Source organism: Procambarus clarkii, chromosome 13, assembly GCF_040958095.1.
Source record: "Procambarus clarkii isolate CNS0578487 chromosome 13, FALCON_Pclarkii_2.0, whole genome shotgun sequence".
Classification (NCBI taxonomy): domain Eukaryota; kingdom Metazoa; phylum Arthropoda; class Malacostraca; order Decapoda; family Cambaridae; genus Procambarus; species Procambarus clarkii.
In genome coordinates this window covers 30,507,031-30,526,974 of record NC_091162.1, presented here as the reverse complement: position 1 = coordinate 30,526,974, position 19,944 = coordinate 30,507,031, and the positions used below count along the sequence as shown (strand labels likewise).

The 19,944-nt window shown below is 41.1% G+C and overlaps 1 protein-coding gene across 8 annotated transcripts in view; it reads right to left on the bottom strand.

Moving 5' to 3' along the window:
• LOC123757285 (high affinity cAMP-specific and IBMX-insensitive 3',5'-cyclic phosphodiesterase 8B) overlaps window positions 1-19,944 on the bottom strand; it is a 787,483-nt gene that overhangs the window by 535,954 nt on the left and 231,585 nt on the right. For 5 of the 8 annotated variants that reach the window (XR_011228393.1, XM_069323843.1, XM_069323836.1 and 2 more), the window contains exon 4: window positions 7,423-7,479. The exons of 2 other annotated variants lie outside the window; for them this stretch is intronic. Coding sequence is in view for 5 of the 6 variants with exons in the window: in XM_069323843.1 (XP_069179944.1) it covers window positions 7,423-7,479 (57 nt within the window). In the remaining variant the exon portion in view is untranslated. The remainder of the gene's footprint in view (window positions 1-7,422; window positions 7,480-19,944) is intronic. One more of the 8 variants, XM_069323842.1, reaches the window with a different exon arrangement.

The window sequence follows — 19,944 nt, the reverse complement described above, 5'->3', positions numbered from 1 at the left end:
ACGGTCAGTAAAAATAACAGTAGTCCACACCGTCCGCAGACTTAGACCCATCGGTGAAGATGGAAATAGAGTGGGAGTGCGAAGAAAAGTGCTCAAGGAAGAGGCTTTTCAGAATTGTAGGAGGGGTAAAGGCTTTAGTAATACAAGTCAAGGACTGTACAAAACTTGTGAAGGGGGACTCTCCGTGGAGGCAAGGAAGGAACAATATGAGAAGAAACATTAGAAATAACAACAAAAAGAGAATTCTGTAAGCGAGATAACCGGACAGAAAGTGGGAGACGATGAAGAGGAACAGGAGTTACAGGAGGAGGAAAAGTCAAAGCATGACAGAGGAGAGAGGAAAGATGTTATAAGGACCGCGCAAGACAGCGAAGACAGTAGCGATCACGGCGGTCCTGAAGAGAGAGAAAGCCAGTAGCAACATACAAACTGAGGGCGGGAGTCGAACGAAAGGCACCAGAGCCGAGATGCAACCCAGTATGATGCAAAGCATCAAGACGGCGAAGAGTAGGAGGAGAAGCAGAAGAAGTATGCAGGGCAACCATAATCGAGTTTAGACAGGACGAGAGAGGAGTGCAAATAGAGGAGCGTGCGCCTATCCACAACTATTGACAACAAATTCTCTTTTGTTATACTTACTGAAACGTGGTTAAAAGAGGAAACTACTCAACTCTTTAACATGCCAAATTCACAACAGTCGACCAATTCAGAGGTGGTGGTACTGCTCTTTACTACCACCAAGAACTGACATGCTTAAAAGTAATTGGAACTAAACTTCTGTGGGAAGTATATCTTTGCCAGTTTCAAAGTCAAGGGTGCTGAGTCTGTCCTGACTGTGGGTGCAGTCTATAGAATTCCTAACACTGATGTGTCCGAATTCAATTCTAACCTTAGAAATCTAATACTAGATAACAGACTGAACACAAACCATCTAATTATCGCAGGGGACTTTAATTAATATTGACCTCTACGAGCCTGATAACCCTCCTGCTGCTAGTTTTCTCAACTGTATGAATTCCCATACCCTTAATCACTAGACCTACTAGAATCACTGATAGTACCGCCACTGCTCTTGACCACATCTGGACTAACATAACCTCTCCACTTACTTCAGGGATAATCATTGATAGGACCACAGACCATTACCCCACGTTTCTCCTAACCAACATTAATAAATCACATCTAGATACAAGGAAGATAAGCTGTAGGCTGCACAATGAAATTTCTATAAGCAACTTTATTGCTGTTGCTGCTAATATCAACTGGGAGGCTGAATTAGGTGTACAGTGAACATCAATCCTAGCAGTGCAAACATTTCTTCAGACAACTCTGAACCTTTATAACTCCCTACTGTCCAATGCTAACGAAACAAGTTACAAATAAAATGTTAAACACTCCATGGCTTACAATGGGTATACTTAAATCTATTAATAAAAAAACATGACCTTAAGAAGAAGTATAGGTTAGGAGTCGTCTCCAAAGAATTTTCAAAGATTTACTCATCCATGCTGTCTAAAATAATTAGAAGAGCCAAAGTAAAATACTACGAAAATACATTTACCCAAATTAAGGGCAACATTAAGAAAACATGGAGCACTATCTCCAAAATATTAGGTTCAAAAAAGATTTTGAATAAAAAACCAATTCTCCTATCCAATGACGATGGTGTTTTTTCAGCCTCTGACACTGCTATTGAATTCAATAGGTTCTTTTCATCCATTGGGACATCCCTTGCTCATGATATTCCCTCCTCACTTTTCCGAGACTGTTACCAGAAAGACCAGAAAGGGCAGCTTCCCATTGTTCTCCATCTCGTACGTGAAACAACACAGAATTCTGCACAAATGCCTCCTTCAGCTGCTGCAGACAACTGGCATCAGGTTCCTGTGTAAAAATGTCGTCAACATACATGCAGTATATGGCGGGTTTCAAGCCCATGTCAACTAAGACCCTCTGCTCGATGGTGCCCATGTAGAAGTTCGCAAACAGGACACCTAGGGGAGAACCCATGGCGACCCCATCTACTTGCTTATACATGTACCCATCTGGGCTCACGAAGGGTGCCTCTTTAGTGCAGGCTTGGAGTAGTTTCCTCAGTATGCTTTCTGGCATGTCAAGAGAAGTGCAAGCTGGGTCACAATACACTCTGTCTGCTATCATCCTGATTGTCTCGTCCACAGGTACGTTGGTAAATAGTGACTCCACATCCAACGAGGCTCTTATCCCCGTGGCCCGTGCCCTGCACAGTAAGTCGACAAATTCCTTGGGAGACTTCAAGCTGAAAGCACAGGGTACGTAAGGAGTCAGCAACCTGTTGAGTCGCTTAGCCAGTCTGTATGTGGGTATGTGGCTGATGATTGGCCGAAGAGGGTTTCCCGGCTTGTGGGTCTTGACATTTCCATAGGCATACCTAGGTTTGTATTCACCAACAACTTTTGGCAGGTGGAGTCCGGATTTCTTGGCGTTCAGTTTCGATCAATCTGTTTACCTTCGTTTTCAATTCGGCTGTAGTGTCCTTCGTTACCCTTTGGAATTTAGTTTGGTCAGAGAGTATGGGGTTCATTTTTGCCAGATATTCGTCTTTTTTTTAAGAATGATGTATATTGGCGACTTGTCACCTCTCCTAATGACTATCGCCTTGTTCTCCCGAAGGCTCTTGGCTGCCGCATTGAGTTCGGGGGAAAGTATGGTGCTTCTGTAGTTACCTCGAAACTTTCCTCCTCCTGCAATAAGTTCTGCTTGCAAGGTGTCTTTAGTGGTCAGCTTTTTTTGCTTCTCGAGGTCGAATATATCGTCCAATAGGATCTCCAACTCTACTTTCCGGGCCATCTCACTCGGTCTGGACATAACATGACGACAGTTTATACCCAGATTTAAGATAGTAATTTGGTCCTCAGTGAGGTTGATTCCAGCAAGGCTTAAGAAGCCATCTCTGGGTCGTGGAATCGCCATAGGTCCTCCAAATAATGTTGTCAGTTTCTTGATGATCCTGGTTTCGGTGCTGTGGTGATATCGATCTGTGAGGATGTCCAGGTGTTGGTCGAGTATAAGTACGAAGAATTTGTGTGTAAATTAAGTCTTTGAAAATGTAATACTAATTACGAAACGCGTTCAGGTGTCAGACAATTAAAAAAAATGAATTTCGGAGAATTGTTATTTTTATTACCACCGACAGTGAGGAAAAACATAAGAAATATTGAGAAGATTCATATTAGAATTATTAATCTTACTTTTTCGGTCATATTCAACAACATATGTTTACAAGAAAGACTGCTACCAAAATATACTAATATAAAAACGCACGACTCAGCAGCAAGAAACCTAGCCTCCACGATAAAATATCGCCAAGATTTGATTCAACATCAGATACTCAAGGCAGAAAATGAGATCAAAGACAGCAAAATGCAACTACTCCATGCTACAAACCAATAGAGAAACAGCAACATCGACGAAGACCTCTGTACTCGCACCGAAACCAGGATCATCAAGAAACTGACAACATTATTTGGAGGACCTATGGCAATTCCACGACCCAGAGATGGCTTCTTAAGCCTTGCTGGAATCAACCTCACTGAGGACCAAATTACTCTCTTAAATCTGGGTATAAACTGTCGTCATGTTATGTCCAGACCGAGTGAGATGGCCCGGAAAGTGGAGTTGGAGATCCTATTGGACGATATATTCGACCTCGAGAAGCAAAAGAAGCTGACCACTAAAGACACCTTGCAAACAGAACTTATTGCAGGAGGAGGAAAGTTTCGAGGTAACTACAGAAGCACCATACTGTCCCCCGAACTCAAAGTGGCAGCTAAGAGCCTTCGGGAGAACAAGGCGATAGTCATTAGGAGAGGTGACAAGTCGCCAATATACGTCATTCTTAAAAAAGATGAATATCTGGCAAAAATGAACCTCATACTCTCTGACCTAACAAAATTCCAAAGGGTAACGAAGGACACTAGAGCCAAATTGAAAACGAAGGTAAACAGATTGATCGAAACTGAACGCCAAGAAATCCGGACTCCAACTGCCAAAAGTTGTTGGTGAATACAAACCTAGGTATGCCTATGGAAATGTCAAGACCCACAAGCCGGGAAACCCTCTTCGGCCAATCATCAGCCAGATACCCACACCCACATACAGACTGGCTAAGCGACTCAACAGGTTGCTGACTCCTTACGTACCCTGTGCTTTCAGCTTGAAGTCTCCCAAGGAATTTGTCGATTTACTGCACAGAGCACGGGCCACAGGGACAAGAGCCTCGTTGGATGTGGAGTCACTATTTACCAACGTACCTGTGGACGAGACAATCAGGATGATAGCAGACAGAGTGTATTGTGACCCGGCTTGCACTCCTCTTGACATGCCAGAAAGCATACTGAGGAAACTACTCCAAGCCTGCACTAAAGAGGCACCCATCGTGAGCCCAGATGGGTACATGTATAAGCAAGTAGATGGGGTCGCCATGGGTTCTCCCCTAGGTGTCCTGTTTGCGAACTTCTACATGGGCACCATCGAGCAGAGGGTCTTAGTTGACATGGGCTTGAAACCCGCCATATACTGCAGGTATGTTGACGACATTTTTACACGGGTACCTGATGCCAGATGTCTGCAGCAGCTGAAGGAGGCATTTGTGCAGAATTCTGTGTTGTTTCACGTACGAGATGGAGAACAATGGGAAGCTGCCCTTTCTGGATGTAACAGTCATGGAAAGGAGCGGAGGCTTCCATACTGCAATCTACACCATAGAAACAAACATACGAATGTGCCTCTGCCAATAGTGACTGCCCAGACAGGTACAAGAGAAGTGTTGTCAAGGCTTACATTGACCGTGCTCTAAGCCACAGCTCAGGATGGAAAGAAGTCGATGAAGAACTCTGTAGGGTAAGGCAAGTCCTAGTCAACAACGGCTTCTCTAGCTGTTTCGTTGAAGACATAAAAAGTAAGGTAAAACGCCATGCAACTTCTGAAGAGTCAACCAACATAACACTTGTACCCCCAATTAGACTATTTTACAGGAACTTCTTTTTGACAGCTCATAAAACGCAGGAAAGGGTCCTGAAAGATATTGTTGATAAGAACGCCATCCCTACAGACAAAAATCAGAAAATACAATTGTTAATTTATTATAAAACCAAAAAACCGCCAATCTACTCATGAAAAACTCGCCAGACACCAAGCAGAACGCTTTGAAGGAGACCAACGTCGTCTATGCCTTTAAATGCCCACTTGGGGACTGTAAGCCCCAAAGAACTCAGTATATAGGCAAGACAACAATGTCTCTTTTTAGGCGACTAACAATGCATAAGCAACAGGGAGCCATCAAGGAACACACAATCTCTTCCCACAACCTGACCATCACCAGAGAAATCTTAACAAACAACACAGAAATCATCGATAGGTACAGCGATAGCAGGTAACTTGACATAAGCGAGGCACTACACATCAAAAAGTCAACACCAGCAATCAACAGCCAATTAATGCACAACTATATTCTACCCACTTCAAGACTCTGAACCAATATGGAAGCAGCAAGAGGAAGTATGGGCAAATAGACCTTCTGCAGTTACTTCCATTCATATGTTCACTTATTCAATTTATACCCATTGTTTCGTGTTCTGTCTTGTGTTTGTCACCTCACCCAAAACTTTTGTACCATATCACCTCATCCAATAGAGTATAAGTACGAAGAATTTGTGTGTAAATTAAGTCTTTGAAAATGAAATACGAATTACGAAACGCGTTCAGGCGTCAGACAATTAAAAAATGAATTTGTAATCTTCTTGAAGATTTTCAAGAAGATTACAAATTCTTGAGGCAATTCACATAAGAATAGAGCGACCTACCATGAACACCCAAATCACGGAACTATTTACTCTACCCACCATGAGAGTAAGGACAAGACAAGAACATATCGATGCCAACACAGAAGACAATGTCCAACATAACAGGCCAATTACACTGGATTAATCTTTGTGTTTGGATAGGAGATGCCTCGTATGGGCCAATAAGCCTTCTGCAGCCCCTATGTTTATCCCTTAAGTATCCCCCCATGTTTTTCACCTTCATTGTATTATCACCTGACCTAATGCGGGTATAAAATCAACTAGTATTGTAAGATCTGTTCACTTGAGAATGAACCATGGAGGTTCGAAACGTCGTGCAAATTATACAAATAAGTGTAATACACTCTATAGTAAATCACTTCTTTTCTTCACCTTAAAAGTACGAAAATGAGTTTTGGAGAACTCCTATTCCAATTAAGCCCTGATGCTAAGAAAATAGTTAGAGGGATAGAAGCCCTAAACCAAAAAATAATAAATACAGAATATGCGGTCATATTCAATGAAACATGTTTGAAAGAAAACCTGCTGCCAGTATACACCAATATATATATATATATATATATATATATATATATATATATATATATATATATATATATATATATATATATATATAATATATATAATATAAAGTTTGTGAGGGTACCACCTCTGGTGCCACTGTGGGGACCCATAGCCTCGGAGAAGAAAATAAAAAGTATTCAGAGGAGACCTTGTGGTTTCTCACTGAACACTAATATTATCTTCTTTTACCACCCCCATTCTTTTGTATGTACACATATATATTTACTTTATTTGAACTTTGTTACAAAAAAGGAGTTACATATGGGTTACAAAAATGGTTATCATAGGTTGTCGAGTTCCTCCAGCTCCTCAGATGGCGGGCAGGAACCCTGGATGCAGTGCGCATTGCTGGCTGTGGTGAAAGGAACTCCCTCCTATCCTTCCTCTTCGTTTCCTTATTTCTGTGTCTTGTTCAAGATAAGTATATTGAGCACCGTATTATGCATGTCTGGCATACTCATGTCCTATGTGTTTAGTAATATACTGTGTGTGTAGTAGGTGTTTTTAGGGTTTATATTACTAGTATTCTAAAGGGGGTTCCATTGGAACCACGTGGTCCCCTACCCTAAGCTGACACTAACTTCAAGTTATTCAATAGTAGAGCTTTACCCTAGCTTGTGCTCAGTGTAAAACATTGTATCCTGTTTATGTGGACCAAGGCTTTTAACGTAAGGTAGTGTGGTAAAGTTATTATTATTATTGTTATTGGTGTGTGTATGGGGGGTTGTTAAGGGGTTAATAAATAAGTACCTTAGAACAGAGTATCTCTTCTTCCTGTGTGGGAGTGTATTAATCAACCCTTAGACTGACATATATGGTCTAGTAGCAAGTTATTATTACTGTGGATAGTTTATTTTGGGGGCCGGGCCTTTTAGCTCTCCCATAGTTGATAACTCTGTCTTCTAACTACCCTTACCCCTTAATAGTACCAGTCCAATAACATAGCAAACCCACACACATTTATTTATAACAAGTGGGAAATAAATAATAATAATAATAAGCAAACTGAACCAACCTTAAACTGCTTCCTCATAACCTTCATAGGACCTAATCTCAAGTGGTCAGAATCTGTCTGCAATCAAAAAAAACAAAATGCAAAAATTAGATAAAACGTGAACTGCACATGTCACTTTGACACTTGGTAAAAACCACACATCATAAACTCCAAATTTGTCTATAAAAGCAATATATAAATATAATTCAATACAAAATAAAAGGCATAAATTATTTGCTAAATAAAATATTTAAATGATGTTGAAAGAAGATTAAGTGAAGAAGATCCTGAGGACTCTGGGAGTCTACCTTTATCATCACCCACAATTGTAATTGTGTTGCAGTATCACCACCCTCACAGTGTTGCCATACTGCAAGACTGGAACATGGAAAATGTAATGGGTAATGTTGCAAATCAACATGTTGTCAGCTCGCTCTTGCCTTCCCTCTTCTCCCCCCCTCGTTCCCTCCTACACCACTACCAACACCACCAACCCCCCCCCTACCCCTAACTTTTGCATCACCACCTTGCATCTCTACCCTTCACGCCCCCACCATCTTCTGCAACCAATCAGAAATCAGTGCTTCCCGTCCCTCCCTCTCCTCACCCCGTCACAGTTACCATCGCCTGAAGCGCCTCTTCCTGTTTGTCAAGAGTCATATTCTGTCTGTATATAGGTAGAAGTATCCAACATTTATTTTATTATGGTTTGAGGGAGGAAAGAAGCCTATTTTTAAATTATTTCTGTTTTAAGTTTCGATGGCGAGGTGGTAAAGCCTAGCCTTTTTGACAAAGATAGTGGATCACTGCCAGCCCTTAGTAGTTTTCCTGCCAAAAATCAAATAAGCAGCGAGACCAAAATTACCCGATGGAAAAGAGGCGATTGGTCACATGCTGGCAGGAGTAACCAATGAGGAAGTGACCTGAGGTCACGTGGTATGGCGGGAGCACCCCGAGTTACACTTGTCGCCGTCACGGGCAGGCGCCATTGCACCCTGTAACGTCATGAGAGACAGATGCAACACAGCCAGCTCGGTAGAGGTCTGGGATTTCTTAAGGTTATGACGGCTAAACAGTAGCAGAGTCAGGGATAACCTCAAAACTGTGCAGAACTTTCCGTGGACGTTTCTGTGGACGAAGATCTGTAGGTTGCAGTCAGATTGCAACTCAGAATCTTGGTGATCTGAAATCACCGGTTTCTGTGTTCGAGGCTGGGATGAGGAGCCGAGTGTCAATTTCCTCACAGCCTCTTGTCAGCTGAGCAACTACAAGAAGGCAGTGTGTAATCCTTACCTGGATGGGGTTCTACTACGCAAGCCCGGCCCTAGGCCAGGCTTGACTTGAGATTTGTCTAACACTTTGTCTATGGTTATCAACATCAAGGAAGATTAAGTAGGCAGCGAGAATTCCAAGCCTAAAGTTCTGCCACCTGGGATGTCCAAGTGACCAGTTAGGCCAGTGTCGGAGTGCAAGGGATCTGGGACCCCTGTCCTGCTTTTTATTTATTTATTTAGCTACATACAAGAAGGTACATTGGGTTTATGAGAACACATAGCATTTATGTTTTTACATTCTTGTAAAGCCACTAACACGCATAGATTAAGGACCGGCCCGAAACGCTAACAAATGTTTGTAAGCTGGTAATTTGTAGTAAAATTTAAAAATGTTAAAAGGTACATTGAAAGAAAATTTGAAGAAAATTAGTAGGTACTATACATTATAGTAAAATTTGAGGATTATCAACAGGAAACATTGTATCATAATTTGATGATTATTTCTAGGTATAATGTAGACTAGGTCCCTTTATTAGCATAGTGTCTTTACACAGATTTAGTTCGACTCCGGGGATATCAAAGATATTTATTTCTGGTGTGGTGATTGTGGGTTCAATTACATCTGTCAAGGAAGAGTTTCAGATCAGGATTTGCATTTAGGAACAAGGTATTGTACATGTAAATGGCACAAGAAAATGTGTGGAGTGAGTTATGTTTAGTGTCCCTGGACAGATGTAATAGGACCCATTATCACCACACCAGAAATAAATATCTCTTTGATATCCCCAGGGTCAAACTTAATCTGTGTAAACACTCTATGCAAATTAAGGGACCTAGTCTATGGAACTCACTCCCTAGTGAATTGAAAAACTGTAAAACTTTTGCCTTATTTAAAAGCAAAACCAAAAAGTACCTAACTTCATCTTCTTAGTTTCCTACACTGAGCTTTAAATTTGCTCTGTACCTAGTGTTACCCAATCTCCTAATTTTTATGTAATATCAAACAACCTTATCATTGTGTTCATTGCTGTCTTCTTTTATGTGCTAGCCATATGCTGTATTGTGACTACCAATTTTTGTCAACTACCATTCAAGCTGTCATTGCAATCAATCTTATATTGTTTCTGCTGTATTGTGCCTACCAATTTGTTGTCAACTACCATTTTAAGCTGTCATTGCAATCAATCTTAGCTACCTATGTGCTTTAATATACTGTACCTACAATTTTCTCTCATCTTTTTTTTTTTTTTTTTTTTCATTTCATGTAATCTGTTATCATTTTTTTGTCTATAAATTTTGCAAGTATTTACCTCCTTAAAATTTTCTTAGATTAAGGACCTGCCCGAAACGCTGCGCGTGCTAGTGGCTTTACAAGACTGTAATTACCATATTTGTATCCTCACATTCCTTATGTACATTCTTGTATATGCATAAATAAATAAATAAATAAATGTTTAGGGATTTAAACAAGGGGGGCTGAGTGTTGTCTGAAAAGAGTTTATTATTGTTCTGATAGATTTTTGCTGGGTGATGATGGGCTTGAGGTAGTTTGCAGTTTTGGTTGAACCCCATGCACAGATATCGTATGTGAGACAGGGATAGATTAGCACAAAGTGTAATGAGAGAAGAGCTGAGTTTGAAACATAATATCTGATTTTAGAGAGTATACCGACAGTTTTTTAGACTTTCTTGATTATGTGTTGTATGTGGGTGTTGAAGTTAAGTCTCTTGTCTAAGTATAGGCCAAGTAACTTTTTATCATTTTTATTGCTGATGTTAACATTGTCTATCTGAAGCTGAATTTCATCTGTTGATTTGCTTCCAAATAAAATTTAGTAGATCTTTTCGATGTTTAGTCTTAGTTTATTGGTTGACATCCATGAGTGGACTTTAAATCGTTATTTACAACATTATTTAGTGTGTGAGGGTTGGGGTCTGAGTAAATGAAGATAATATCGTCAGCAAATAATAAATGTTTAAGAATGTTAGAGACATTAGCCAGATCTTAGACACCAAGCCGGGGAGGCTATGTAGCACCATCAAAAGTGTGGGATATTTAAAAGGCGCTAAATATCACTAAGAATGCCAATACGAGAACAGAAGCACACAAGGCAAACATCAAAGGCATCCGATTCACCAAGGATGCTATCGAGGAACAGGTGACCGCACGGGACAGTCGGAAAGTAAGACGCATGCACATCCTGGAAGTCTGGACATTCAACAAGGATATACACGACCGTAAGAGGGACAATGCAGTTTGGACAATAAGGAACAGGGTGGCACTCCAGAAAGTGCCCGCGAGTTAAGCGTGTAGAGCCAATATGTAACCTTGCCAGAGCCGTTTCCCCAACTACGGTTACCGTGGTAGGAGGAAGGCCACGGGGACACACTACCCTTTTGTGTGTGTCTGTGATGAGAGACCGAAGCTGTAAGCAAACACGTAGTGTGAAGAGTAAGTGCGCAATGAGGAGTGAAGAGTGCCCCATACAGGCAGCTGGTATACTCATTGTACAGTCAACTCTAGGTAGGAGGTTAGTGATGTGCTGGGATGGTGGCTGTATGCATAAAGTGAACTCAGTGACTGAGGTGATGTTCGCAAAACACATAATACCGGTTTTAACTCCCAGAGTAAGGTGGGAGTGTGACCCAAAGTGATCGACATTGTCTGTGAACCACAGTTATCATTAGTCCTACTACTGAGTACGACATAGAGGATGACAAAGAAATTAATGAAATCCTAAAAAGGCAGTATGATGACATCTTTAGCACTCCAATAAACAGCATGAAAGTGGAAGATCCAGACAACTGCTTTATGCATGATATTAGAACCCTTGAAAATACAGTACAACTGATATCAACAGGAGCGTGACAGATTTTGAAACAAATTTACAACATGCCCATGCACTCAGCTTCGGGTCCAGACTCATGAAATTTAATATTTATAAAGAAATGCAAAGTGCCAGTAGCACAGGCACTCAGTATATTGTGGAGGAAGAGCTCGGACAAAGGGGAAATATCAGATGCGCTTAAAGCAGCAGACATTGCCCCTCTACACAAGGGAGGGAGCAAAGCATTGACAAAGAATTATAGACCAGTTGCACTAACGTCCCACATAATAACAGTATTTGAGAGAGTGATCAGGAGTCAGGTCACCAGTTTCACGGAGACCAATGACCTTCACAACCCAGGCCAACATGGATTTAGAGCAGGAAGATCAAGTCTCAGTTATTTCACCATTACCACAAAATCACCGAGGCATTTATTTATTTATTTATTTATATACAAGAAGGTACATTGGGGTTAAGAGAGAACATAAGAATGATGTTGATTATACAATCTTGTAAAGCCACTAGCATGCATAGTGATTTGGGCAAGTCCTTAAACTAACACAATCTTAAGAAGATAATTTACAGTAGAATTGACAACAAATGTTTATAGATGCTTTAACGCTTTACTTTACAGGTACAGGTACAGGCAATTTTAAGCAGATAAATTACAGTAAAATTGACAAAAAAATGTTTACAGGTCAACAAAAATAAAGATTAGAACAATATACAATAATAACGAAACACTATAATGAACAAGGATTTCTAGGTACATTAGGATACATAAGGATAAAATATCAGGATAAAATATCAGGATTATACATGGGTTCACTGTAGCACAATTTGAGGATCATTTCAAGGAAAAATGCAGTAGAATATGCACTTTAAATAAAAACCAAGATATCAGATGATATCAGAGATTACAATGGTAGAGTAATATGGCTTAGGTACATATATTGAGGAATTTGGTAGCACTCGTACAGTGCGAGTTAGAGCACTAGGTAGGCAACGGTGAAGATGAAATTAGGTACTTTTTGGTTTTATTTTTGAACAAAGCAAAGGTTGGACAGCTTTTCAATTCATAAGGGAGTGACTTCCATAGACAGGTCCCTTTATTTGTATAGTGTCTTTACACAGATTAAGTTTGACTGGGGAATTCAGAGATATTTATGTCTGGTGTGGTGAGTGTGTGATCTATTACATCTGTCCAGGAAGAGTTTCAGAACAGGATTTGCACTTAAGAAAAGGGTTTTATAAATGTAACTGACACAAGAGAAGGTATGAAGTGAATTTATGTTTAGCATGTGTGTTGTCTGAAAGCAGAGTTTGTTATTGTCCTGATAGCAGATATTATAAGAAAAACAGAATGCAGATGTGGTAAACACGGACTTCGCAAAGATATTCGTTAACACACAAAATGACAGGTAAAGTAGGACAGTGGCTATTCAATTTTCTGTCGAACAGAACGCAAAGAGTAACAGTCAACCAAATTAAATCTAGTCCAAGTGCAGTAAAAAGCTCTGTACCTCAGGGTACAGTCGTTGCACCACTGCTTTTCCTTATTCTCATATCAGATATAGACAATACAAGTCACAGCTTTGTGTCATCTTTTGCAGATAACAAAAATCAGCATGAAAATTACCTCTGCTGAAGACATTGGAAGAACTACAAGCAGATACTAATAAAGTTTTCAACTGCCCAGCAGAAAATAACATGATGTTTAACAGTGATAAACTCCAGGTATTCAGGTACAGTAAAAATGAGAACCTTAAACATAATACAGGGTACAAAGTACAATAAAATCTGCCCACAGTAGGAAAACAACATTTAAAGGATGTAGGAATAATGATGTCTGACGACCTAACGTTTAGGGACCATAACCAAGCAAATATTGCGTCAGCCAGAAAAATGATAGGATGGATTATGAAAACTTTCAAATTCAGAGATCCCATCACAATGGTTGTACTCTTCAAGTCACTTGTGTTGTCCTGTCTTGAGTACTGCTCAGTACTCACATCCCCCTTCAGAGCAGGAGAGATTGCTGAAATAGAGGGAGTACAGAGAACATATACGGCAAGCATAGATGCAATAAAGCGCGTAAATTATTGGGATCGTCTCAAAACTCTCCAAATGTACTCACTAGAAAGGAGACAAGAAAAAAATAATATCCACGTGGAAAATACTGGAGGGCCAGGTCCCAAATCTACACAGTAAAATAACTTACTGGAGTGAACGACATGGAACAAAATGCAGAATAGAACCAGTGAAGAGCAGAGGTGCCATAGGCACAATCAGAGAACACTGTATAAACATCAGAGGTCCACGGTTGTTCAACATCCTCCCAGCTAGTATAAGAAATACTGCCGGAACAACCGTGGACATCTTCAAGAGAAAACTAGATATTTTTCTTCAAGAAGTACCGGACCAACCAGGCTGTAGTGGATATGTGGGCCACTCCAAGCAACAGCCTGGTGGACCAAGGTCTCACAAGTGAAGCCTGGCCACGGGCCGGGCTTGGAGAGTAGAACTCATAGAACCCCATCAAGCAGGTACTGGTTATTTACGATTGTGACTCATGAAAGGTGTGTGGGGTGTTCTGGAGCTTTTGATGATATAAATGCACTACTCACAGCAGTAGGTACTAATTTATCATTCATCATTTTAACAGAAACTTGGCTAAGTACAGACTATACCCAACTCTACAATTTAGATGGTTATAAAGCCATTCATAACTGCAGGCCTAATAAAAAAGGTGGTGGCACAGCAATATATTACAAAGATACCTTCATCTGCAATAGTGTCATCAGTGATAGAGACGACTATTGTGAATATACCTTTGCCAAGTTCTCCAGTAAATCCCTTAAATCCTCTCTGACTATCGGTGCCATCTATAGATTTCCTAATACCAACATAGCTTCATTCTCAGATAACGTAAAGAATCTTATCATAAATAACAATCTTAACAAAAATCACATCATTCTGGGAGGTGATTTCAATACTGACCTGGGTCTTCAAAACAACCCTCAAGTTGACTATTTCCATAACAGCATGCACTCCTGTATGCTAATCCCCACAATCACCAAGCCCACCCGAGTCACTCAAACATCTGCCACTACTCTGGATCACTTATGGACTAATATAACAGCTCCCCTTACATCTGGGGTAATTTATGACAGAACAACTGACCACTATCCTACCTTCCTCATAACAAACATAAAAGAAAAAATAACCCGTGGCTCACAAGTGGCATAATCAAATCAATCAACAAAAAACACGAATATGAAAAGAAATTTAGGTTTGGCCTAGTTACAATGGAAGTAGTTAAAAGGTACTCATCAGTGCTTACCAGTATCATAAGAAAAGCTAAACTTTCATATTATGAGACTAGATTCAAAGAAGCAAAAGGCAACATGAAAAGCACATGGAAAACCATCTCTAATATCCTAGGAACTAAACAACACTCCCACAACCAGATAACACTCTCTAAGGATGGCCTTACACCGTCATCTGATTTAGAAATGGCGAATGAATTTAATAGCTTCTTTTCATCGGTTGGTGCTAACCTTGCCAGTGAAATCCCACAGACTCAGACACATATCAACACATATCTCTCAGGCAGCTATCCAAACTCTCTTCTCCTCTCACCAGTCAGCCCGACAGATGTTGTGTCCATCATACACTCACTAAAAACCAAAGCTGGGAACATCAGTGAAATACCTTCCATTATATACAAGAGCGCTTCCCACGCCCTTGCCCCACCTATAGCTCTGCTGTTCAACAAATCCCTTGAGTGTCACACCTTCCCTGACATCCTTAAAAAAGCAAGAGTAACGCCAGCTCATAAAGGAGGTAATCCGGCAGACATAAACAATTATAGACCAATATCAAACCTACCCATACTATCAAAAATATTTGAAAAAATTATCTACAAACAGCTTTACTCCTACCTCGTAAAATTTGACATTCTTAGCCCCTGTCAGTTTGGCTTCGGCTCTCAAAAGAGTACCAACGATGCAATTATTAGTCTCCTTGATATAATTTACTCAGCCCTTGACAAAAATGAGTTTCCGATTGGACTCTTCATTGACCTGAAAAAAGCCTTTGATACTGTTAATCACAATTACCTCTTACGTAAACTCCATCATTATGGAATTCGAGGCCATACACTGGACTATATCCAATCCTATCTTAGTGATAGACACCAATGTGTAGCCATCAATAATATAACCTCTCCCACTCTACCAATAATCGTTGGAGTGCCACAGGGCAGCATCTTGGGACCTCTCCTATTTCTTATATACATCAATGATCTGCCTAATGTCTCTAACATTCTGAAACCTATTTTGTTTGCTGATGATACTACCCTCATCTACTCTAACCCCAAACCACATACACTAAATAATGTTGTTAATAATGAACTAAAAAAAGTCCACTTATGGATGTCAACCAACTGTGATGATAATCTCCTTCAAGAGATTGAGCCTGCTCTTCCCTCCAAAAATACGTCGATACATCTATATAAAACTTCTATGGAAGAAATGTCAAACAACGACAACAACACCAGCAAGGTTTGCCAGAGCGCAAAACGTATGCAGCCAGGGACACCTGCTTCACCTCAAACCGCCAAACTACCTGTCTTGTTGCCGGCTCCTCGCTGATTGGCCGCCGGTCTGGCTGCAACTGCACTCCACCCACCATACCACTTGATGTCTGGGGCCGCCACGACCTCAGTCCTCAGAATATTCAGTGCTTTCATACGGTTAACACTTCTCCCTGGTAGACTGAGCTTTGGCTTATGTGTACTAAGAGAGGTGATAGCTTAAAGCCAATATTCCTGCACCTCTCATTTTCTTGTATATTGCACAGCTTGTTATTGCTCACTTGTCTTAACGTAACTTTTCATTTTTTCATTTAATTATTCTTATTATTTTGATTGATTGATTTTATTATACGAATTTGTATGTCCATTTTATTCATGTTTTGTTTATCTAACGTAATTAAAATTCCATTGTTAAAATTTACTTGTGTTTTGTGTGTCTTCTCCTTACCTTACCACAGACGAAGTTCCAGATTTTCTATTTTTTTTTAATTCTATGTGACAAGGCCATACCCCTAGCTTTGAACAGCCGAACACCAACTCGTTACCGTCACATATTATATGGGGGCCTGTCCGGGAGCTTCACTCAGGTACTGGTGCCAAGTGGTAATTAATGGTAAGCGCATTTAACTTTGGTAACATAGCTTTTACTATTTTTCATATTCAATTTCATTTTTTATAAGGTGCGGTGTATTGTGCATTACGAGAGTAACATATGGTGAAGGTGAGACAACTTTGGATTACGTGGTGACTGTAGGCCTCAGTCATACTCTTAATTGGTCATCTCTCCCTCCGTGTTATTACTCGTGTTTACCATCTTTGTCCCTTGGATATTTCTCATTTTGACTGATCATCATATTGGTACCCTGGTACTGTGGTCTGCCCCGGGTCAAGTGCACCCAATCTTCTGCAATCTGACTGTAGGAGGACAAAGAGGGCCATAGTTCCTCTAGCTCGAACTTTAGTTGCTGAATTGGGACCTCAGCAGCAGTTCTCGTCACCAGTTGACACCTCGCACCCCTACACATCAGTCAGAGATGATGATACATACAACGGTAGGGAATTAGCTTACTTTTTCAGAGCACAAAAGTTCGCTAATTCTGTAAGTATCATATTAAATTCAGTAGGAAAAACTTGCTTTATGTCCTATAGAGACTTGGCAAGGTATGCTTACATCCTTGGACTACCAATTTTACTTTTGAGGCAATTAACTGTTTCATTTGTTTTCGAAACTCTGTTTCATTTGTTAGTAGGATTTTCTTGCCCTTATCCTCTTACATGAGTAACGGGTACAAGATTTCCTGTGCCCTTGATTTAAATTAATCATTTAACACCTTGTACTTAACTTTAATTGTTAAAGATCCCACAGGATAGGTACCAGTTGCCACGTTGTCCTGTTTCTGACATTCACTATAACTGAATATTCGTGTATATTTATTTGCTAATTTCACCATGTTTCGTCTCCAAGCTTTCCGTGCAAATGCAGCAGGTGAAATAGGGACTTTAAGTCGTGCCAAGAGGACTGAATTACAAACTCTTGCACATGAGTATCAACTAGAAGTTCCCTACCAAGCCAACAAAAATGACCTGCACAACCTGTTGCTGGGTTACTATTTAGAGCAAGGTAAGATAGACTCTGAAACTCATGAAACTTACTATATTGCAGATAAAACTGACTTGGCAACGGTGAAACTCAAATTGGAGCTGGCCAAGATTGAACGCGAGCAGCAAAGGGAAGCCATCGAACAGCAAGAACGAGCTGCTGCCATACGAAGGGAAGAACACGAACGTGAGGCTGCTTTGAGGAGAGAAGAACACGAACGTGAAGCTGCCTTGAGGAGAGAAGAACACGAACGGGGACTCGCCCTCCACGAACATGAGGTCGCCTTGCTCCGTGAACGTGAAAGAGTACAGCTTGAAACAAAACAACGCGAGTTGGAGATGCAACGTGAGCATGACAAGCAACAAGCGACTCTGGCTCTAGAGTGTCATCAACGCGAAATCGCCTTGGAAACTTCACACTTCACTCAACGCCAGCAAGCTACTGCCAATCTTCCCGTCAGTTTTAATATATCACATGCAAGTAAGTTAATGCCATCCTTTGTAGAAGCAGAAGTTGATGTGTTTTTCACTACCTTTGAAACCCTTGCTAATCAACTCAGTTGGCCTGTCGACCAATGGGCCACACTTCTCAGAGTCCATCTTACAGGTAGAGCTGCAGTCACACTCAGTACTTTGGCGTCTGAGAATGACTACCAGACTCTGAAACAAGCAGTGTTGGACGCCTACCTCCTCTCTACTGAAAGTTATAGAAGGAAATTCCGTGACCACCTGAAGGCAAGTACCACTACCTTCCTTGAGTTTGCTAACACAAAACGGAGATATTTCATGAAATGGCTGGAAGCAGCACATGTCTCTACTTTTACAGAACTCGTCAACCTGATGCTTGTTGAAGAATTATTGAGACGTGTGCCGCCCCCTGTCCGTCTCTACTTGGCAGATAAAGAAGAAACCGACTACCTGAAATGTGCTAAGTTGGCTGACACTTACAGCCTCATCCACCGGCTGACACCCGAACCATCCTCCAGTAAGAAGTCGTGGTACAGTTACGAGAAAGTGAGCCCCGATCAGATTCAGATGTTTAGATTCAGATGTTTATTCAGGTAAGGTATATACATACAAGTGATGTTACATTAATGGATTGATATATAGATAGAGCTAGTACATACAATGCCTAAAGCCACTATTACGCAATGCATTTCGGGCAAACCTGGTTCAAACCAAACCTGGCAAATCAAGCTGGTTCGCAACTGTACTGCAAGTATTGTAGACTCTATGGACATACCATAGACAAGTGTGGTAAGTCTCAATACAAGGGAACCACTGACCCACAGAAACCCAAACCACCTCCTCCTAAGTCCGGTAAGCCTGTGATGAATGTTGGTGTTAATGTTAATGATCTTTCTCTTTTCAGTAACCACCTGTATACTGGAACTGTCTCTGCCAACGGTTCAAATCCGGAGGGACGTTTCAAATTGAAGATCTTGAGGGACACAGCGGCTCTTCAATCGATCATCTTGAAGTCGGCTGTGCCCAACATCGTCTACACCGGAGAAACTGTCTTCATCACTGACCTCACTGCTACCACTCCATACCCTCTCGCCAGAGTCCACCTGGATTGTCCCTACGTGAACGGAGAAGTCCAAGTCGCCGTCAGGGAAAAGCCTTTTCCCATGCCTGGAGTGCAACTTCTCCTAGGCAACGACTTGGCAGAAGACCTGCAACCGACCAACCTGATCGTCATGGACAAACCCCAGGTGTGTAACTCTGTGCCAAGTAACCCTATTCTAGCGTATGTTCCAGCAGAGGTTCAAGAGAGTGATGAAGTTTCTCCTCCGGTTCTCGTGACCACCCGTGCACAAGCCGCACGTCCACAGCCAGCTGACTCTACTGCTACCGCTGTCCCTCAAGACCCTCAGAAACTACCCCCGCATCTGACCAAGTTGGAGTTCCGTAAGTTGCAGAGGGAAGATCTTACTTTAACACCATTGTTTTTCCAGGCTGAGACTCAACCCGACAGTATTCCTGGGTTCTTCCTAGAGAACGACTTGCTCTACCGCAGATATAGACCCAGTAAACTGAAGGAGGAGGACGATTGGGCCAACATCGAACAACTTGTGATTCCTACCAGCCTGCGGCCCACTATTCTACACCTGGCCCACGGAGCACTCTCACTACGGCTTCAACAAGACTTACCATGGAATTCGTCAAGACTACTACTGGCCAGGTATGGTAAATAACGTCAAACAGTACGTAAAACAGTGTCATACATGTCAGATGGCAGGCA